Source organism: Haliaeetus albicilla, chromosome 8 (assembly GCF_947461875.1).
Source record: "Haliaeetus albicilla chromosome 8, bHalAlb1.1, whole genome shotgun sequence".
Classification (NCBI taxonomy): domain Eukaryota; kingdom Metazoa; phylum Chordata; class Aves; order Accipitriformes; family Accipitridae; genus Haliaeetus; species Haliaeetus albicilla.
Window position 1 is genome coordinate 44,406,182 of NC_091490.1, and position 21,635 is coordinate 44,427,816.

At 67.9% G+C, this 21,635-nt stretch overlaps 1 protein-coding gene across 6 annotated transcripts; it reads right to left on the bottom strand.

The window, feature by feature from the left end:
- Nucleotides 1–668: 668 nt before the first annotated feature.
- On the bottom strand, nucleotides 669–20,983 carry PALM (paralemmin). 6 transcript variants are annotated; one of them, XM_069790640.1, is made up of 9 exons: nucleotides 20,759–20,983; nucleotides 10,799–10,847; nucleotides 9,521–9,601; nucleotides 9,286–9,416; nucleotides 7,650–7,773; nucleotides 7,184–7,205; nucleotides 6,830–6,919; nucleotides 5,631–5,762; nucleotides 669–4,067 (listed from the first exon to the last, which is right to left on the bottom strand). In XM_069790640.1, the coding sequence occupies exons 1-9, from the start codon at nucleotides 20,761–20,763 to the stop codon at nucleotides 3,481–3,483; spliced, it is 1,221 nt and encodes a 406-aa protein (XP_069646741.1). In that variant the 5' UTR covers nucleotides 20,764–20,983; the 3' UTR covers nucleotides 669–3,480. The 6 variants fall into 6 exon arrangements, with proteins under 6 accessions (XP_069646741.1, XP_069646739.1, XP_069646738.1 ...); XM_069790638.1 differs by lacking the exon at nucleotides 20,759–20,983 and adding an exon at nucleotides 15,670–15,746 and having other exon boundaries at nucleotides 6,830–6,892; XM_069790637.1 differs by lacking the exon at nucleotides 20,759–20,983 and adding an exon at nucleotides 15,670–15,746.
- Nucleotides 20,984–21,635: the final 652 nt, after the last annotated feature.

Consider the following 21,635-nt stretch of genomic DNA (forward strand, 5'->3'; position numbering starts at 1 on the left):
AGACACCTCTGGGGCAGCATTGGTGGCAGGCGTGTGAAAGCGCCATGCCCCTGCTCGGCTGGCTGTCACCGTAGCCAGGACCCACTAGCCACAGGAGGGAGGAACCAAGGGGATTTATTCTCCTGGCAGAGACCTGAACTGGCTGGATCACAGCCAGCCAGGCAGCTCCTGCCTCTGCCCCGTGCTGGTTGGCTCTGGTGCTGCTGAGGGGGGCAGAATGGGGTGCTCCATGCTGGCAGCAGTGGGTGAGTGTGGGCAGCGTGGGGAGGAGGTGCGGATCCCCCATGTTGCTGCCCGCTGTGCCAGCATCGGCTTTGCTGGGGCTTATAGGTGATGGATCTGAGGCTGGAGCACCAGACAGCCAGGGCAGCACAGGAGGGCTGCCGACCAGAGGGAGGGCTCTGTCACTCCCAGCGACAGCATGAATGCCCCCAGACGTGGCTCTTGCACCCATGAAACAGCCGGAGGCGAGAGGGTGCGGGAAACCTCTGGGCAGGGATGAGAGGAGCCACAGCCCAGGCAGTGAGGGGGCAATGGGGCCCATCCCCAGCATCCCCGTCCCCAGCATCCCCATCCCGGCCCCTTCCCACCCGTCGGGGTGTCGAGCGCAGGTGCCAAGCGTTGGGGTGCCGGCCCCGGTCCCCATGCAGAGGGCAGAGGCGCCAGGCTGGTTGTTCACACAGTTTATTTGCTCGGTTCGGGTGTCTTACAAACGACGGGGAGGGCCGGGGAGGGGGAAAAACTTCAAACGGCTTCGGCACAAGTGAAAAGCACGGGAGCGCGGGAAGTGCACTTCAGCGGAGCCAGGCGGGGGGCGGCGGGGGCTGGCCGGGACGGGGCTGGGGTGCACGGCCGGGCTCCTCCGCCTGCTGATGCTCAGCCCCGGCCGGCCCCGGCCCCGCGGGGGCCTGATCCCGCTCCCTGCCGCTGCGGGGGCCGGATGGGGCCAGGGGCCAGCGATGGGTCCGAAGCCAACCGAGGGGCAGGGGGTGCTGAGGGTGGGAGGGGGCCCTGGCTTGGGGTCGGGGGGGGAGGGTGTTAAAGGACCTGGGGCGGGATGGGACGAGCGGTGCTGGCCCCCAGCGAGGGGGTGGCGGGAGGTGACGTGCATCCCTGTTGGGGACCTAGCCCTAACCCAGCCCCCCAGGATCAATGGGGCAGATGCCCCGCAGCATCCAGCCCCAGCCCCCCGCTCTGCAGCAATGGGGCTCCAGTGATGCCGGTCTGTGGGAGAGGTGGGAGAGGCTCCCCCTTCTCCCGCCCGGGGGTGCCAGCCCCGACCCCCTCTCCTCCCTTCCCCAGCTCTGCCTCTCCCAGAGGCTTTCAGCACCCGGCCAGGGCTCGGGGCTGGGCTCCCCAGGGGAGGACTGGCATGGCAGCACCGCCAGCCCCCCGCAGCCCCCAACAGCCCCTGCCCTCGGCCCCTGCCCCCTCCCCTATCCCTGCAGTGACTCCGTTGGGGGGAAAACTGCAGCCTGAGTGGTAACTGGGGGGCAACTGGGATGTCATGGGGGGGATCACTGCTCACACAAGAAGGGGGAGGGGGAGGGAAGGGGGGGGGAGGGAAGGCGTTGGGGGGCCGAGCCCCATCCGTGGCTGCTCTACCACCTGCGTCGCGGTGGGCTGGGCAGCGCAAGGGCTGCTCTGCACACACTTCGCCAGGGGCTTGGGGGATCCCTGGGGACTTGCCTGGCCGCGCTCGGCAGCAGGGACCCACTCGGACGAGGACCCACTGTGCTGGCTGGCTGGCAGCTGGGCCACGCTCCGTCCAGCTGCGCCCTACCCAAAGCTCCTGTGTCCCCAGGGCGTGGGGACTGGGCACTGCCAGCCCGGCTGCAGCCAGCTCAGGGGCAGCCAACGTGGGGCACCGGGCATCGAAAGCAACCCCAGCCCAGGGCTGGCACATGGGGGTCCGAGCCCCAGCATGTTTGGGACAGAGCTGGTGGGAGATGGCACAACCCCCCCCCCGATGGCAGCCCCCGTGCTGGGGTGGGGCAGGGCAGGACCGTGTCCCTGGGATGCCGGACCCGCAAGGTGGTGAGGTGGGCTCAGCGGGAGCCACGTGCCCAACACCCGTGAGATGTGTCAGGTGCTGCAGCAGAAGAACCCAGGGTTTGGGCAGGGCTCAGCACCCACGGGTGCCATCGTAGGCGCCCCCCCCCCCCCCCCGCCCTCCCTGCCTGCCCCAGCGGGTCTCAGTGGGGAGGAAACGCTGGTGCTGGTGGTGAAATCCCCGCTGAAGGGCTGGGGCGCAGGGTGGGGGGAGCAGGGAAGGCTGCTCGCAGTCCCGGCACAGACACGGTGTCCTGGGAACACCCTCCGTGGGACACTGGACCCCTGACAGCTCCCAGTCCCGGTGCCTGGGGTGAACTGGGCTGCCCCACTGCAGCCTGGGGCCCCAGAAAGCAGCTCTGCAAAGCTGCTGCCACCAGGCAGCAGAGGCAGGAGGGGGATGCGGTGCAGGGCCATCCTCCCACTGCTGCAAGGGGGCATGGGAACTCCCACCCCATCCCCATCCCCACGGGACTGGGGCCCCCCAGCTCCCCTTCCCTCGCTGCCATCACTACCCACGTCGCCCCAAGAGGACACAGGCAGCCGGCCACAGCACCTCTCAACCAGTAGAGCCCAGCGACACCAGCATGGCAGCTGAAATGGGGAATGGCCCTGTGGCAGCCTGCAGCATCGGTACCTGGATGGTGGCAGCCGTCACCACGAGCACCAGGGTGAGGAGCCCACTGTGAGCTCCCAACCGCAGTCGAGCATTGCAGAGGGGATGCTGCCCTCAACACCCTTCCCTCGCCTGGACACGCTCCATCCTGGAGGGGCTCATGGCTTGGGGAGCCCAGGGGCGTGGGGATGAGGACGCAGGATGGAGCAGGGACATCCATGGGCAGCTGGGGGGGGACAGCCCAGGGCCTTTCCCTGCAGGAGAAGGGGACGACGGAGGTGTGGAGAGAGGGGCTGGCATGGGGCTGGCTCCATGCCCACCACGGGCTGGGCCAAGCATGGGTCCCACTGGCCACCGGCTCCCCGGGAGTCATCTACAGACGCAGCGGCGTCCTCCGATCCCCCAGCCCGGCCAGCTCCATCCTCCGACAGCAGGTGGGAAATTGCCGGTGAGAGGAGGGAAAGGCTCCGGCGGCGTCAGCAGGAGGGCTCTGGCGCAGGGTGAGGCCGGGCCGTGGGTGGGGGTGGGCGTGCCGTGGGACGAGGGGGTCTCTAATAAATATCACAGGCAGCGCTGGTGGGGTGCGGCGCGGGGCGGATGTCAGGCAGACGGGGCGAGCGGTGCCGCGGCCGCGGTTCGCTGCTGCCTGCTGCGGCTTTGCAGGCGCCGTGTTGGATCTCCCCGGTTCTGCAGAAAGAGGGTCTGTGTCCGGTGGGGGAGGGAGCCCGGCGTGCCGGGGCGGCGGGCCTGGCTAGCGGGGGCCGGGGTGGAGGGGGCTCGGCGGGGGCAGCCTGCTCCGGCGGTGGCGTGGCTCACATCACCGTGCAGCACTTGCAGCGCTGCTTCTTCACGTCCGTCTCCTGCTCGGCCTCCTTGGTGTCTGTGGCGTTGGCGCCTGGCTTCTGCCCGCCCGGACCCTCCTCTCCCAGCGGCTGGGCGGCCACGGGCTCCAGCGCGGTGCCATTGGGCGGCGCGTGGTCCTTGCACGCCGGCTCCGGCTTGCTCTCGGCGTCCTCGATCACCACCAGCTCAGCCTTGATGGTGCCCTCCAGCCCCAGCACCTTCTTGGTCTCGTCCTCATCCTCCACGTTCTGGTAGCCCATGAAGATCATGGTGACGGGCTGCTCCCGGCTCGGCTCCATCCCCTCGCCCGGCGGCAGCACCACGGTGCTTTCCCGCGGCTTGGCCTGCAGCCCCGTGATCTCCCGCCGCGGCGTTGGCTTCTGGCTGGCCGGGGCGCTGCCGGCCTCCTTGCCCACCTTGGCCGGGGCCTCCCGCCCGGCGGCTTCGCTCAGGGTGGCCTCGTCCGCCTTGTGCAGGAGCTCGTCAACCTCGGAGGAGCTGAGGGGGTGAGCCCCGTTCTGCAGGGCTCCGTCCTCGGCGCTCACTGCGTGCACCACTGCGGGGACAAGAGGAGGGAGGGTGAGGGGGGCTTGGGCCGGGGGGCTCGGGCTGGGGGCACGAGTCGACCTGGAAAAGCTCCTGCTGGCACAATCCGCTCGGACCCGGCTCCCATGTGGCTGGGGAGCAGCACCTTCCCCTCCCCAAAGGCCCTGGCACCAAGGCCAGGACCCCCCGGCAGCACCCCGACACCCCCCTTTGGCTGGAGCTGCTGCCAGACCCCACCCCCCCCCCAGCATTGCCTGCCCCCTGCCCAACACCAGACGGGGAGGCCAAAACAAAAGCACAATGCAAGGAGCCATTCCTGGCCCTTGGCACCTCAGAAGCCTTAGACGCGGCGAGCCCCGCAGGAGCCACGGCCGTCTGCCAGGTCGCCGACAGCCTGCCAAGCGTGCCGTGGCGGGATGGCATCTGGCTGGTGCCTGACTCAGCCGGGGCCAACACGATGCTCTGCGGCAGATCGCCGCTGCCACCTGTAAGACCCCAGCGAGGGCTCGGCAGGTGCCGCCCCACCACGTCCCGATGCATCCTGCCGCGTTCCGCTGCCTGTGGCACCCGGTGCCCAGGAGAGGACAGGGCTCCTCCGCCACCGGTGCGCTTTGCATGGCTGCTTGCAGCGCTGGAGGCAACAGACGTGCATCACGGCGAGAGCAGCCTCCGGCTCATCGCATTTTCCACTTGACCTGGGGCATCATGCGATGATCAGTGCAACAGCCTCAACAGCCAGTTGATGGAGTGATGGACGACAACTGGCCCAGGCAGGGCTGGCTCAGCCGGGACCAACGCACGGCTGCCCCAGGCCGACCGCTGCCGAGGCGGCTCCTCGGCCCATCCCTGGAGCTGAGGGTCCCAGAGCAGCCGGGGGGCTGAGCCAAGTGGCTGGTGGAGGTGAAGGGCAGCGTGGCCCAGCACGGCCACGGCCACAGGGAGGGTGTTGAACAGGACCGGCTGCCGGTGCAGCGCAGCTTCCTTGGAGAGGCGGTCGGTCCACTTGGCCACCGCAGTCCCCAGTAATGTGCTCCAGCTCTGTGGCTGGTCCTTGCCACCGACAACCACCCCTTGGGTGTCACCAGGCCCTTCGAAGCAGGTTGCCGGAGGTTCCCAAAAGCAGGGGCCACAGGCAGAGACCGGTCCATATTGCTGTGCCTTCTCTGCACCGAGGGGCCACACTCTCCTCTGCCAGCCTGGGCACGTCGGGCCGACATGGTGCTGGTGCCATGTTCCTTGCCTGCGGGATGGGTTCCCGAGTCTTGGACACGGCACATCCTCTTCTCTGCTCTCCAGCAGCGCAGGGTCACCATGATGTGCAAACCAGGGCCGGCCCATCAGGACTGTCTACACCATGCTGCCGGGACAGATCCCACGCTGGGCTGGCCAAGGCGCAGGATTGGGGCCAGCGAGGGGTTGCCCAGAGCCATCTCCCCTACAGAGCTGGCGAGGATGGCTGGGAGCGGCCCCAGCCCTTCCTAGCCCCGGCGCCTGCCGGGATGCTCGGGTGTCTGCTCCCTTGTCCCCTGCCCTTTGCTCCTGGTGCCTCTGAGCGGTGTGGGACGGGCCGTACCTTTCAGCTCATCCTCGTACACTTTGACCCCCTGCAGACAGTGGTTCTGGGGGAGCATGGTGGTGCTGGACAGGACCTTGGTCTCCCCAGTCACTCTGTCCTTCTCCACCGTGATCTCCACTGAGTACATGGCTGGGACACAAAGAGGACAGCGCACATTACGGTGGCCCCGGCCCTCCCTAGCCCCTGCTCAGCGGCCAGCAGCGGGCAGGCACATGGCGGCAGCGGTGCGGTGCGGTGCAGTGCGGCGCGGTGCTCAGCGGCGTTAGCAAGGCAGCAGGCGGCAGCGAGGAGGAGTGAACAGCAGAGGCGGGCGCGACATCCTGGGCACAGCCCTCCTACCAGGACCCGCGGGGCCGTCGCCGTCCTGGCGCTGCCGGCGTCGCCTTACCTCCACGGCTTCTGTGTCCCCCGGGGTTGGGGCCCAGCCAGGCGCTGGAGGCACCGGGGCAGGGGGTGCCGCGTCCGTCTGTCCGGCCGGTGAGCGGTGCCAGCCGCGGGGCATGGGCTGGGAGCCAGGCTCATGCTTGTGGGAGGTGGCATCCCCCGTTGAGGGTGCTGGCCCTGGGACAGCCCCTCTGCTCCCGTGGGACGGGCGATCCTTGGCACCTCTCCTTCGGCTGCCGGCCAGTCCCTGCTGGCACCGGGGTTGCCTCGTCCCAGCGACACTTTGCTCTGAGGACCCCAAGACGGGGTCTGCCCAGCACCGGTGCCGCAGCCCGGTCTGAGCCATCCCCCCAAATCAGAGCAAACCCCTCCAGCAGCAGAGCTGGCCACAGCCCCCACAGCGTGGGCAGCTCAGCCCGGCGCACCCCTGCAAGCTCCCCACCGGCAGCCAGCCACGGTGCTGTGAGCACTGGCACGGGGTCAGCCATGCCAGCAGCCGACGTTCCTCTCCCGTGCCCACGCTCTGAGAAGCCACAAACAGAGCGGGAGGTGAAGGATGAAACCGGAGCAGAGACATGGAACGGGGCGGGAGGGGGGGGCCCTGAACCACGAACCAGCCGCGGGGTGGAAGCAAAAACAAACCCTCTGATTGCAAATAACTGATGTTCTCTGCCTTGGGCTTGGAAAGCCATCGAGCGGTGGGGAGCAGCGGTGGCAGGGCTGCGAGGTGGGCAGCGAGCCGAGGGGCGGCGTGGAAGGGGAGGGGGAAGCGACCAGGAAGGAGCACTCCTCCCGGGGAAGCGGGCACCTACCTGCCTTCATCATGTCAGTGCCTTCCACCGCCTTCATGGGGCTGCTGGAGACCTTCTTCTCGGCTGGGGACAGAGAGGAGAGGCGACCACCTGAGCCAAAATAGTCACCTGGTCGTCCAGGCGCCCGTGGGATGGGCCCCAGGGAGGGCGACGTGTCTCCCCATGGCTGGCACCTGGTTTGGGCTCTGCTGCTGCAGGGCACCGCTGCCCAGGATGAGACAGGGACATGGGACATGGGGATGGGGCTGCCCCAGCTCCCCCCACCCATCCGGACCCAGCGCCGGGGCAGCACGAGGGGGCAGCGGGTGCTGCCTCCCGAGAGCAGGAACCGCGGCCGAGGCAGGGATCACCTACCCTTGACTGTGCCCAGGGGACTCTGCAAAACAGAAGGGAGAGGTTAGGAGCTGCTGCACACCCGCTGCCCGCACACCCACCACCCACGCACCCATCCCCACTGGGGCAAGGGACCCCCGTCCCTGCTGGCACAGGATCGGCAGGGCAGGGGCTCCGAGGGCGACAGGGACATGTGGGGTGGCCAATCCACCCAGCTTGGCTGGGACCGGGGCCCACCGCAGCCGCGCCAGCACGCCGGTGCAACCCTGCAGCTGATCGGCAGCGGTTCCCCGCGCTTGGCCCCTCCGCCAGTGCAACCTGCCCGCCGCCGTGCCGTCACCCCGGCAGCTCCCTGCTCCATGCTGGCAGCAAGAACCAGCTCTGGTCTGGTGGGGGCTGAGCAAGCGCCGAACCCCGAGGCAACCCCTCTCCCCGTCCACCCCTCCCGCAGCAGGCAGCCCTGCCTGCAGAGAGCAGCTGTGCCCACCTTCTGCATGTTGGGGACGGCCTCTGCCTTCTCCTCCTTGGCTGGCGACGCCACCGCCGCCAGGTTCTCCTTGGTGGAAGCCGCCGAGCTGCCGTTCTCCAGTGTCTCCAGCTCCTTCTCCAGCCTGCAGAGAGAGTCAGGGCTGAGAGGCCATGGGGAGCCGTGGTGCAGGCAGCCGCAGCAGACCTGCAAATACGGGCCAGCAACATGGCACAGGGACAGACAAACCAACCTCCGGCACAGCTGTCACCAGCTCTTTGCAGGGGAAAAGCATGTGTTTGCTGGAACAAACCCAGGGGCTTCACCAGCGGGTGCTGCCCTCGTCCTTAACCCAGGTACCCGTCGGCCGCACACCTCCACCCGTCTCCACGGGGCGACCGATGCTTAGGACGCTTGCAGCTCCGCAGCCACTGAGCGACTGGGGCGGCCGCTCGGCTGATGGGCTTGGCGCAAGTGGATGGAAGAAACCCCCCCTGTGGGCACCGAGCAGGGGGACTGACCCCACAGGGTTGTTCACTGTCCCCATGCAGTGACAGCCGAGCCCACCACGCACTTGCCAGTGCCCTTGCTTTGGTGGCATGGAGCAACGTCGATCCATCACCGTTCTGCTCTCACGTGTGTCGCCCAAAGCCTGTTTGAGCTTCCCACAAGGACAACCGCCCGCTCCCAGCCAGCGAGCCTGGCCAAGAGCTGTGCCGGCAGCAGGGCCCCACCGGGACACGGAGGAGGTTTGGGGAGTCCCCACGGATTCATCTCCATGTAAATTAGGGCCCCTCTGTCAGTGCGGTGGCAGCCCCCCCCGGCACAGCCCCCCCTTAACTCCCATCTCCCCACGAGGCGCCGGTGGAGGAATGCACCGCGCCATTAGACGGACACAAAGGCCCCTTCGTGCCTGACCCTTCTCTGCACCGATGCTTGGTAATTAATGGCACAGCCATGACTGATTGCATTCTTGAAGGCCAGCTGGGCTGCTGGGACACCTCCGTGCCGGGGGTCCCGGCCCCCCCGCCCTGCCTTTGGCAGCCCAGGCAGGAGGGGGCTGGGCGGGGGCTGAGGCTTCTCCTCCCTCACCTCCCACCCTGCCCCTTTCCCAGGGGCTGAGCCACCGCAATGGGGACGGACACCCATGGGGAACCAGCCCTGTGTTTCCCTGCCCCTGCAATCAGGGGTGCTGGGCACTGAACAGTCCCCCTGGGGGGGGTCCAGCCCCCAGCCCAGCGCTGGTCCCTAGCCCCGTGGCTCCCACCGATGCCCTACACAGCTTGTGGCTGCCGCAGCCCCGGGCAGAGCAGAGCTGGGGGTGTCCGTGCTCAGAGGGGCCGCGGGGCTGGATGGGCTCTGGGACCAGCTGCAGCCCATGGACAAATGCCGGCAAGAACGGCTGAGCCCTGGCAGCGCCACAGAGGCACCTCCACTCCCGGCAGCTCTGAGCTCCGGAGCGGATGCTCTCCTCTGAGCGGGGCCCTGGCTGAACTCGAGCGAGCGTGGCCACACAGCAGCGTGTCTTGTGCCACGTGCCTCGTGCCCAGCACGCGGGACTGAGCGGCATCTCGGCCTCCCGTCTTCTCGGGGGGGGGTCTCTGGAAAGACTCGGGCACCCTGCAAGCACACCCCGGCCCCACACCATCCCCGTTACCTCTGGATGGCTTCCTCCAGCTCCTTGGTCTTCACCTCATCCTCCTGCATCTGCTTCTTCATGGCCTCGTCCTCCTCAGAGGCTGAGGCTGGGGCCCCCTCCAGCAGCCATCTCTCCCGCAGAGCCTTGGACTGGGGAGCAGAGGGGGGTCACAGTCCTGCCACCCCCACAGCGGGGGGGGTCCCGGCACATCCCCGGCACAGAGGCAGCCCGGGGGGTCTCGCGGGATCCTCACCTTGAGATGCTGCAGCTGCCGCCTGTCATCCTCGAGCTGCCGCCTTTTGTTCTCAATCTCCGTCTGACGTTTCCGCTTCTCCTGGAGGGACGAGAGCGGCAGAGCTGGGGTCGGCATGGGGAGAGGGCACCTCCCTCCCGGCCGGGGCAGCATCCCTAGAACAGGGAGGAGCAGCGGGCGAGGGGCTCCCAGGGGGTCTGACATGGGGACACAAGCCATGCCTGGGGCTGCAAGACTGGCCTTGGGGACAGCCCACCGGGAACTCCCCAGCCCTGCGTCATGACCCTGCCTTCACCGGGGGAAACTGAGGCACGGAGGGTGCAGAGAAATCAGGGCAGAGCCTGGAGCCTGTTCACCGTCTCAAAACGTCACCTTCCCCTCGCCCGGCCCCACTGAGCGAGCTGCCAGCGCGGGGGGGGGAACCAGCCCCCACGGCCTCTCCCCCGCCCCCCCCTCGCTGCACATCCTGGGGCCGGTCCAGATCATTTCAGCAGAGTCAGTCCCAGCCCGGGAAGCGTCACCCGCTTTCTTTTTCCTCTGGCCCAGAACAATTTGCCCTTTGTGTAGCGGAGATCGGCCAGCAGCGGGCCGGGCCAGGGAAGCTGGCAGCCCACAGCGGGCAGGGGAGCTGCTATGGGGCAGCGATGGGGTTTAAAATCAACCTACTGCCCTGCTCTGTGCCGGGGAGGGGCTGCCCAGCGCGGCCCCTGACTGCTCGCTAATTAAGATAATTACTAGGGCCCATAGCAGGCAGGGCTGGATCGTGCACCATCCTCAGCCCTTCCCTGGGAAAGGATGAGGGGGGAATCATCACTCATTTCCCTCTCACTCAGGGCTCATCAAGGCGCTGCTTCATTAATTAAACCTCCCGGCTGCCCATTGCTCGCTCTGTCCTTGTTTCAGCAATGCAGCCAAGCCCTGCCGGATCCTGCACCCCGACTGTAGCCTGTCCCTGGGAAGAGCCACCGCAGGGCAGGATGCCCTGGCACGGGCTCCCGCGAGTCTGTGTTTGGCTCCTAGAGACCCCCTGCCCGGGGGGCACCCACGCAGGCTCTCTGGCTCTTGCCCCTGCCTGCAGCCCTGGAGCAGCTTTCCAGGCCAGAGGCAGCAGCTGGGAAAGTGGCTGCACAGCCCCAGCTCTGGCACAGCCACTGCGCCGGCACTCTCCTCCCCGCTAGCATCTGCCCCACGTGCTGCAAGCGATGGTGCGGGGAGGTGGGGATGCTAGCTCAAGGTCCAGTACACTCGTCGTGCGCTCGCAGCGCACAAGGGACTCACCGCAATGGCCTGCAGCCTCTCCTGCTGAAGGGTGCTGGCCTCCACAACCCTGCAAGAGAGCAGAGAGAAGCAGTGAAGAGTGCGGGCGGCGGGTGAATGGGGACATTGTGCCACCAGCAAACCGGACACAGCGCATGGACAAAGGCTGAACTCTTCCCTTCCGCCGGCTGCTTTCTCCCCTTCCCCTTGCCCCCCCCGGAGCCAAGCACCCCTCGCCCACACAGCTCCTCCAGGCACCCCTTGGCCCCCCTGCCCTGCCCAAATCCCCCGCGAGAGGCACCTGGGGGTGACCTGGTGTGGCCGGACCTGCTCCTCCCGTGGCCACGACACAGATGGAAATGGTGACCACGGAGGGGCTGGAGTGGGACATTTCTGGCCACCCCTGCGGTTCAACCTGGCTCACACTTTCCATTCCAAGCCCATTTCTTGGCTGCTGACACCTTTCCTGGACAGTGACCTTTCGGGGCTGCGCGCACAGGCACACACACACATACATGCACAGACACACGGACGCACACAGACGCACGTGCGCACACGGACACGCACAGATGCACACATTGCAACAGGCTCCGCTCCAGCTGGGGTTCATGCTCCCGGGCCCGGCACCTGCCTCCACAACGCAAACTGCCGTGGCCGTGCCCGGGGATGCTGCCGGCGGCGGCCACCTCACTGGCCCCAACACGTCTCTCCTGGGTGCAGCCGGGCCCCGGGGTGCTGCGAGGCGGGGGTGCCTTGCCCCCCCCCGCCCCCCAGCCACGTGCTCATGCACCCACCTTCCCACGTCGTGGCAGCATGAGTGCCCTGGACCAGCCCGACCGGCAGCGCAGCCCCACAGGGCCCGGCAAGAGCCCCCACGCCGCAAAGCATCAGGTGCAGGTTCAGCAGCCGGGAGTCGCAGAGCGGAGCTGAGGGCGGCTGCCCGGGGCCCAGCTGTGATGGGGGATGCTCCAGTGCCGCAGGGAGCTGGCTGGCTGCTTGCCAGATGATGCTAACGAAGTGCTTAGCTGTGACAGTAATTAGGGTGGGAGGCACGGAGGTATCATCAGGCGATGGATCATTGCCACTTGCTTCCCAGAGCATGGGACAGGAGAGCCTGCGAGGGGGCAGCTGCGCAGGCAGCCGCTCTGGACGAGACACCAGCATGGAGACACTGGTCCGGGCTCCGGTCCCCGCTCCCTGGCACCCGGGGCCATCCGTGCTGCTGCCCTGGGCGAGCAGGAGGGAGGAAAGCCGGGTGGGGGGTCTGTACGCCCCAGCCCGGAGTGGGGTCTGGCTCTGGCCCCTGCCCGTGGCTGTTCCTGCAGCTGGTAGATGCCGGGGTCGAGGCAGCGGAGGGGGAGAGATCTTGGACTTAATTTATGCAGGTAGTTAAGTGCACATCCATTTTTGCAGCTCCCAGGAGCTCCTGCCCTGGCTGAGCGCATGGAGCTGGGATGGCTGATGAGCAGGGGGCCAGCAGGATGCCCCTGCACCTGCCTCTCTCCGGGTCCATCCCCACATGCACGGCTGGGCCCGGGGGCTTTGAAAGCGCAATTAAAACGAGACGCAGACAGTCCCTTCCCAGCGGGCAGGAGGGAGGGAGAGGAGCAGCCGCAGAGCCACTGGCAGTCCCAGCCCATGCGGGGTGGCTCAGGGTGAGGGGGGGGACAGGGAGGAGCGGGCAGCGCCGTGTCCCCAGGACAGCGGGAAAAGCCATTAGCAAGGAGCGAGTGCCAGAAGCCAGGTCCCACCCTGGCCTCACCACGGCTGCGTGCTCAGGGGACACCCAGCATCTTGGGGGCCATAGACCTGCTGACACAGGCTGAAGCCATCCCTGGCTTCATACGGCACCAACCACCACAGGAGGCGAACCGAGGCCCAGGGAGGGCAGCCCCGTGCCCGGCAGCCCCAGCCCAGCTCGGGGTGCCCATTTTGGAAGACAACACGCACTCCATGGTGCTACCCAGCACGCTGGGGTGGGGGGCACCGACCCCCCTCCCCAGGTTTCGCCCCATCCCTCCTCTCCCCCCACTGCTGCATCGTCTGCTCCCCTGGGGATGCAGGCTGGGCTCTGCAGATGGCCCAGGGCTGGGGGCGGCGTGGGTGGGAGATCTTCCCCATGCTCCCATTAAGGGCTTTTTCCAAAGATGGTTTTACACACAGGGTGGGCACAGGCTGCTGCGCCCCACACACAGTACGTCCCTGGCCACACGTGCCAGCACGTGTGCCCTTGCACATGTGTGTGCCCTCGCACGAGTCCCCCACCGGCGGGGACAGCACACGCCTGTGCAAGAGCTGGGCTTTGCAGGAAATCGCATGAGCTCTGCCGGGGCGAAAGGACCCCCCCGCCTCCGCCTGCCGCCTCCTTGAAGACGGCGATTAACCGAAAGCTGCTCAGAGCCGCCTGTCCTCCCTGCACCCCGGGATCCCCGCAGTGCGTGAAATCCAGGCCAGAAAAACAAAGCAGGGAAGGTGTCGCTTTTGTAGCGGTTATTTTTGTGCTGTTTGTGGCGATGCTGTGACTGTTTTGCACGCGCAGGCGCACACCCGCCGCTCACGGCCTCCCGTGTGTCACGCCTGGCAGCCCGATGCCACGCCCCGAACGGGAATTAAATAATTACAAACCCAAAGGAGTCAGAGTGTCTGCGAGTCCCTTTGCTGTCCCTGCTCTCTCTGCTGCTGCTCCCTGTCCGGCTGTGCGGGGTCTGAGAGCAGCAGCACCCGGCACAGGGACAACTGGGGGGGGGCGAGGGGACAACCGCACTCCCTCCCCGGCTGTCCCAAACACCAGCTGCACCCCACAATCCCCGCATGGCGGGAGCCGTTCCCTCATGGGGAGAGGGGCTGGGGACAGTGGGTTTCCTGAGGGAAACCTCCTCTGCCAACCTGCCGGGGCTGCGAGTGGGGTCTGCCCTTTCCCCAGCCCCGTGCCCAGGCTCTCGCCTCGGCCCTGGACACCGGGAAACTTTTTTTCTCAGGAAGGACAGACCGAAAGCAGTTGCACAACTCGGAGGTGGAGCTGTGACAAGGGCGGCGATGGACCTGGCAGGCCCCCACGAGACACCCCCGGCACACGAGTGTGGGGGCTGTGGGGATGCAGGGCCCTGATGGGGGGAGCACGGAGCCCGTGTCGGGAGCAGCATCCACATCACGGCCCTACGCCCTGCCCCGGGCTCCAGCCCAAGGGGTGAAACCTCCCCTTCCCTCTCCAAACCAGTGAGGAACCCCCTGGAATTTGGGGCAGCTGGGACGGCTCTCTGCAGAGACAGATTATGTGCAAAAGTTGAAGGCAAGAACCGGCCGCCCACCGCCCCCGCGCCCTGCCCCGAGCCAGGGCTGCCCGAGCGGCCACGGGGCCAGGCTGGCACCAGCCCCACGGTGCCGGGGCTGCCCTTCGCCATGGGCACCTCCCTGCTCTGGGGCCAGGGGTCCCTCCGAGTCCAGCTCTCGGCACCCCAAGCTCGGAAGGCTTTGGACCAGGGCCTGTTTCTCCCCTGGATCTTGCCCTATTCGATGGATCCAAACTTTTACAGCATTCCTGAAACGTTCTGTTCTGCTTTTCCTCCCTCCTCCATCCTCTTTATTTTCCATTATTCGCTACAGTCTCCGCATTCCCGGGTTGGACGCCAGGAATCTTCCTGGCCCAGGAAGAGACGCAAAACAGGCTGGATGCCCCTCGCTGCACCCTCCCGGCCCCAGCTCTGCTCCCCCCCGCCCCAGCAGCCTGCGCACTCCAGCCCCACTGTGGGGCCCGACCCGAGCTACAGCCCTGGGGGGGACACACACACATCCACGGCCGCCAGACCCTGGCGAGAGGCGGGGGGGCAGAGCGGGGACCACCCTGGTCCCCTCCGCTCCCTGCCCGCTGGGACAGGGCGACGAGATGGAAGGCCGGTGGAGGGGTCCCAGCCCCCCAGCCAGCCCCTCCCGGCTCCCGCCGTGCCCTGTCCCTGGGGGTCGGCAGGCTCGACGGGGACCCCCGCTGCTGGGGGCAGGGAATCAGCGCCCCGGGGCCGGATCCGGATCCGGATCCGGGGGGGGGGAGGCCCCAGCCCCTCCCCACGCCGCGGCGCAACCGAGAGCAGCCGCTCCCCGCCGCCGTCCTCCTCTTCCTCCGCCGTTCACCGCGGGGGCCGGCAGCCCCGGGCCGGGCCGGGCCGGGCCGGTACCGATGGGGCCCCGCAGCCTCCGGCCCCGGTGACCGACGGCTCCGCCGCGCCGGCAGGCGGTTCGCTGGCAACGGCGCCATGGCAACGGCGCCATGGCAACGGGGCGAGCCGCCGGGAGGGGGGGATGCGCGGAGCGGGCGGGGAACCGAGGGGCGCCCCCGGGCCCGGGCGGCCCCCGGGGCTCGGAGCGCCGCTCCGCGGTCTGCGGCAGCTCCCCGGGGCCGGCAGCCCCGGCGGGCCGAGGCCTCGGCGTCGCCAGAGCCTCGCCGCGGGTTTCGGCCGCGCCAGCCGGAGCTCCGGGTCCGTCCTGGGTGCCGGGGAGGGGCAGCGAGGCGAGCCCGGGGCCACCGAGCCCGGGGCCACTGAGGCCCTCGGGCACCGCCAGCCCAGAAAGGAAACCCAGGGTGACCCCTTCCTCCCCACCTCATTTCACCCGGTCTCACGAGCTCCGGTTAACAGGCTCATGCTTTGCCGCCTGGTGTCCGCTGCGCGCGTGTCCCAGCTCAGCCTGTGCCGGGGCTGCTCCTCGAGCCGTTTCCGGATGCACCGCGTGGCAGGGAGAGCCACCGGCCGTGGCGCAGGAGACGAGGTTGAAAGGAGCAGGGACGCGGGCGGCACCTGGGGATGGTGCCTCGGGAACTCCCACCTGCGAAGGCAGCAGTCCCTGGACCCGCGGACGGATCCACACACACGTGTGAGCACGCACGCGCCCCGTGCATGTACCCGCGCTCTCCCTTGGCTCTCCAGCTCTTTCCAGCCCTGCTGATGCTGCCGTTTCCTACCATCACAAGGGAAGCCCGTGACCTTTTGTCTCCTCCCCGCCTGACATGAAACAATAATGTTTATTTGCCTTCCTCTGTTTTTTCCCATTAGCTCATCCAAATGTGCGAAGAGCTGTTTCAAGCTGCTCCTCCGCTCCCCTGACCTCCGCTCCCTTTCCACTCGCTCAGCTCCAAGCCCGGGGTAAGGCAGGGAGAGAGCCCTGCACAGGAACACCGTCGCCCAGGCCCCCATACCGACACTGGCCGGCCACAACCCGGGGGAGATGGGGGGGATGCGGGGTTCAGAGCCTGTGTAAATGGCAGCACTGGTGGCAACTGAGGGCCCGGCACTGATTTACACCGTCATTCCCATGCCAAGAGCTGGGCCCCTCGGCCGGGTCCGGAGTGAGGCTGCCATGGGGAGCAACGCCTGCAGGGATTCTGCGAAGCCTCCATCATGAAGCCATTAGCAGCGGGGCCGCTATCGAACGCCCTCGTTGGCAGCGGGAGCGGAGGGGAGGGGGCCACAGCAGCCCGGGGGCCAGCACTCATCGACCGCAACGGCAAATAAATCGGTGGCCAGCGGCTCAGGCGAGGATGGCCAGAAAGCTGTGCTGCCGAGGAGCCGAGTGCTGGGGCGGCTCGGCACAGGGTCCGACCTGCCTGCTCAGGTCCTGGTGACACAGGGGCTACTCCTGCCCTGCCCCACGGAGCTGGCTGCCTCCACCCCGCAGCCGGCTGCATCGCCCCAGCGCTCAGTCCCGCTCCTTCCCTCTCCGTGAGCCATGCCTTCCCCATGCTGCCTGCGCAGCCCCATCCAATGCTGCTGCCCTGGGAGGAGACAGGGACGGGGGGGAGATGGGGGGAGGTGGGAGGAGGAGATGGCAGCTCCAGGCTCCCAAAAACGCAGGATGCATTAGAGCAAGCAGAGCTGCCTGATTGATTCTTCGGGCTGAGACGTGGGCTGGGAGTGCCAGAAGAAAATGGATCCCATGAATATTTGATGAACAGAGGCTTGGGGAGGGAGTTTGATTGGAAAATTACAGATCTTTCAAACAATGGTTCAAGTGCCCTCCAAACACTTGGGTTTCCAGCTCCCTTCCAGTTAGAGGAGCAAGGTTTCCACCAGGAAACTCCCCCACGATTTATGAATGAGAGTGGAGCTGGCCTTTCCCCATGCCTGGGAGCACTGACTGGCTGGGACAGGCAGGCCCAGCGCCGGTCCGGGACACGGCGCCTGGCTCCCCGCTGCCTCAGGGTGGCCCTGGCCGCGTCACTTGGTCCCCGGGTTCCCATTCACATGAGGCAGCACGGCTTTCCCACACCAACCCCATGAACACAGGCACACATGAAGCTCCAAGGAGCCGGCAGGAACGTGGCTCCCACCCGGACTCCTGGCAGGGGCACCCCGTGAGCCCCAGGCACCCGTGGGGAGCTCGGTCCTCGGCGCCGAGCCAAGGGGCTGGGATCAGCCCATGTCCAGCCATGCTCCACCAGGAAACACCTGGCTGGGGCAGGATCCGCCCCGGCTCCTCTGTCTCCTCCCAGGCTGCTGCAGGGCTCATCCTCAACCCCGAGAGCAGCTTCTGTCTGGGGCCTCGGGGGATCGCTCGCCTCTGGATGGAGTAAAGACAGACTCGGGAAACTGGGCTCCTGCACACGCCTCTGCCTCCAGCCCTGAGCTCCGCGCCTCCACCCAACCTGGCCCCAGCGCACGTCGCCTCCCCAGCTTTCCTCCCAGCCCTTCCTCGACGCCGTCACCTCCACCGCTGGAGACGAGCCCACGCCACAGCCCAGCCGAGCCCCGGCATGGCGCAGACCGCACAAACCACCAACCCCGCATGGGGAAGGGGGCTGTTTCTGGCCAGGAAGTGGGAACACCAACACTGACAGCTTCCCAGGAAACCTGCTCGGTTCCTACCCAGCCATGCGGGTCCGGCCGAGAGGCCCCGTCCCACGGTGGTGGCCAAACTCTGAACCCCGAGATCCGCCAGCCCTGAGCAGGTCTGGGGTGCCATTGTGCGGCCATCTGCGGTGGAGCTTTATGGCCTCCTTCGGGAGAGCTGGGAAAGGTGACGGTGCCGTCCCCTTGGCTGCACACAGGGACAGGGACAGACCCAACTCCCTCTGGCTCCCTGCAGCTGGCTGGAAGGCAGCGACGGTCCAGCCTGGGGAGCATCAGCTGGGTTTTGCTTCTCCCCAGAGGCAGGCGGAGAGCAGGGTCCCAAGTCCCTTCCCAAAGGGCTCCCAGGTTATTCCTCAGGCAGAAATCTCCCTCTTTCCCCTGGGTGTGACTGTCGGCTTTGGATCAGGGATGGGCAGGGTCGGGAGGGCAGGACCAGGAGAGCCCCTGCTCCGAGGAGACCCCAGGCCCAGAGGGGAGAGCAGTGACCTGCTGAGACAAACTACTGGAGCAGCCAGATGTGGACACGCAAAATCTCCAGCTGCTCAAGAGCATCAACGGCAGTGGGAGCAGAGGACCGACGAGCAGCCCCGATGGGACCAGCACAGCCTTTACAAGAGCTGGAAGCTTTCAGCCAAACCTCCCTGGGCACCAGTGGCTCACGGCAGCCAGGACCCTCCTCCAGCCGCTGCCAGTGCCAAGGCAGAGCAGGAGCCAAACCAAGGCCAGCAGCATGCTCCCCAGCACCCATTATCTGCCGCAGAGCCAGGCCGACGTAAAGGGAGCACCTTGCTGTGTCCCCACCCACCCTGGGACTCTCCTAACCTCCGGCCCCACGACCAGGCTCTGGATTTGAAGGAGCAGGACTGACCCGGTGAGACCCAGGGCAGGGGCACCAGAGCTGCAGGTCCCCCTGTAAACCTGGGCCCACCCAGCAGAGCACGACTGGGCATTTTAACCACTGACTTTTGCACATTTATTCCAGCCCAAAAGCTCAGGAGCCTCCTCCCAAAGAGCTGTAGCCAGCTGAGTGGCCAGAGGGGCTGCCCATGCAGAAGCCATGCATGCCCCTGTTTTGCTTTTTGGCTGCACCCCGCACCCGCAGACAGGACTGCAGGGAGGATGCTGCTCCCACAGCTCCAGTGGGGCGAGCCCCTGTCCCAGGTCACTTGTAGGGCTTCACTCAAAAGGAAGAGCCATCGGCAGGTCCAGCATACAGAGCTGGTGGGAGGGAAGCCCCCACACCCCTCCACGGGCTCCTCGGCCCTTACCGGGAAGGTCTGTCCAAAGCCTCGGCTGCTGGAGGAGCTCGAGGGAGAGCAGAGTGGGGTGAAAGGCAGCGTGCGGAGCCCGGGGGCAGGAGCCGCCATCCTGCCTGACACCCCTGCTTCAACCCCAGCCCTTGATGCCTCTGCCCCGGGAGACCCCACGCCTGGTCCCTGCAGCTCCTCATCCCGCTCCCCAGGGCACTCTCGGTTCTGCCCTTTCCCTCACTGCCTTTTGGCAAACCACGCACATGTTGTCCTCCCCAAAGAGGCACTTTTCTGAAGGGACCAACGCACCAAGGAGCTGCCCAAAGCCGCAGACCTGCCTTGGCAAGCTCTCGCACCACAAAGCCTCCGGCCCCCCCAGCGACAAGGGGAGCCGCTCTGCTTCCCCCACCCCACAGACGCTGCGCCCCAGCCTCCGAAACGTCCCCAGGCCTCCCGCGCTGCTCTCAGCCCTGAGCCAGCCAGAGCCCACCCCGACCCCAGGAAACCACCACCTTGTCCCTCGCCAGCGCCCCACAGCTCCATGGGGGTCCGCAGGTGGGAGGCAGACAGCAGCGAGCGGGACCTGTTGAGCACCCAGCATCTCGCTAGCAGACAGCCAGTCAGTCGGTGCAAGGCAAGGCACCCATGAGGAGCGGAGGGTAGCGGAGCTGACCCCGGGCTTGGCTGGATGGCCCCGGGAAGCCCCCAGTGCTAAACCTTGGAGATGCTGGGGGGGACCCTTGTTTGCCATGGTGGGGACCAGAGCCACAGGAGGGAAGGAAAGGGCTGGGTGAGACAGGGCCAGCCGGGGTGGCTGCTGTCACTGGTACCTGGCACATCGAGCAGCCGACCAGCCTCACGTCCTCCCAGCACCAGCACGCTGTAGGCGGGAGCTGCCGGTATCACCGAGGGGTAAAACCAGTGCGATGGACCCCAGCTACCGGCCTCCACCCGCTCCCTCCTTCCCCCATCCTCCCGCAAAGCCCCATGCCCGGCTCTGAGCCCGCCTGCAGGCACTGACGGACCGGGCAGGGCCCCACCGCAGCACACAAAGGATAAGGCCGGGGCCGGAGCACATCCCTCCAGCGGGACCCGGCACACGAGGATCCCCCCGTCACAGCCGGGTCCCTCAGCAGAGAGCTGGGGGTGCGTGCGCAGGGAGGGGTCCAGAGCTCACAGCCACCCACTCACCCCAGCCACACGCAGCAGCAACAACAGGTTCAAAACACAAAAATAAACGCCCTTCCCACCCCCCCTCTTCCCTCACCGCTGACAGCGGAGACTCGCCCCCCGCAGCCCCCGTGCCCGCTCCCGGGCCTCCGCCGCTGCACCCCGAGCTGGCTCCTCGGCACCCCACAGCAGGGCAGGGACCCGGGGAGGGGCAGCACCTGCTGAGCAGCATCGGGGGGACGGGAGGCCCTGGTATCAGGGCCCCGAGCCCCAGCATTGGGGGTATGCAAGCCCCCGGTATGGGGGTCCTGAGCCCCAGCATCTGGGGGGATGTGAGCCCCCTGTTTTGGGGTCACAAGTTCTGCCATCGGGGGGATGCGAGCCCCCGGTTTTGGGGTCCCAAGCCTTGGCATCGGGGGGATGCGAGCCCCCGGTACTGGGGTCCTGAGTCCCCGGGATCAGGGGGATGCGAGCCCCGGGTTTTGGGGTCCCAAGCCCCGGCACCGGGGGGGGACGGACTTGAGCCCCCCGGTATGGGCTCCGTGAGGCCGCGGTGCGGGGCTCCCGCAGCGCCGGTGCGGGGGTCCCGAGCCTCGGTACCCGGAGGACCACCCCCCCCGGTACTGCGGTGTTCAACCGGCGGCACGGCGGGGGGGGCCGCGGCCCGGTGCCGGGGTCCCGCGCCCCACGGCGGCGGCGGCGGCGCGGCCGGATCCGGTACTCACTCCATTTTCCAGGCGGGCTGGGCGGCCGGCGGAGGAGGCGGCGGCGGCGGCTCCGGCGGGGTCGGGCCGGTCGAGGCGCGGCGGAGCGGGGCCGGCGGCCGCCGGCGTCCCGGCGCTCAGGGCCCGGCGGGCGGCGGCATCCCCGGCGGGGCTGCGGGATGCGCAGGGATGTCGGGGCCGCGCCGGTGCTCCCGCCTCCCGCGCCGCCCGCACAGCTCCGTCTGCCGGGCGCGGCCCGCCACTGCCGCCGCCCCTCACCCGGCCTCGGGGCGCGGCGCTCCCCGCCCGCCGCTGCCGGCGTCCCCGGGGCTGCGGCTGCTGCTGGGGTGCGGGGGGGGACGGGACCCAAAGCAGGTCCCGGCTGCGCGGTGCCCGGAGCGGGGCGGGCTGGAGGGGCTGCGGGCGCTGCCGGCTCCTTGCCGCGGGTAGCGCGGGCAGGACGAGTCGTCGTCGTCCCCAAACTCATGCCGCCCCAGGAGGGTCCCCAGGCCGGGCAATGCCCCGGCCAAAGGCCACACTCATCGCTTCCACCGCGCCAGGGCCTCCGCGTGCCTGGCACGCACCCCTGACGGTGCAAAGGGCGGCAGGGGAGAGGATGGAGAAGGGGGGAGACCGGGCTGCGAGTCCCCCCTCGCCGGTCCTCCGTTTCCCAACGCAACGGTTGGCGTTGGGCAAACAGTGGCAAGCTGACACAGGAAGCCCAGAGCCAACCTCTGACCATGGCGCCGTTACAAAATCTGCCCGCTGCTGGGGCGAGAGCTCCGCGATCGGGCCTGGAGCAAGCCTGGCTCTGCAGCGAGGGTCGGCCTGGCAGTGGGGCCCCCGTCCCCCCACTGCAGTACACCCCCACCCCGGAACACCCTGCGTGCAGCCTTTC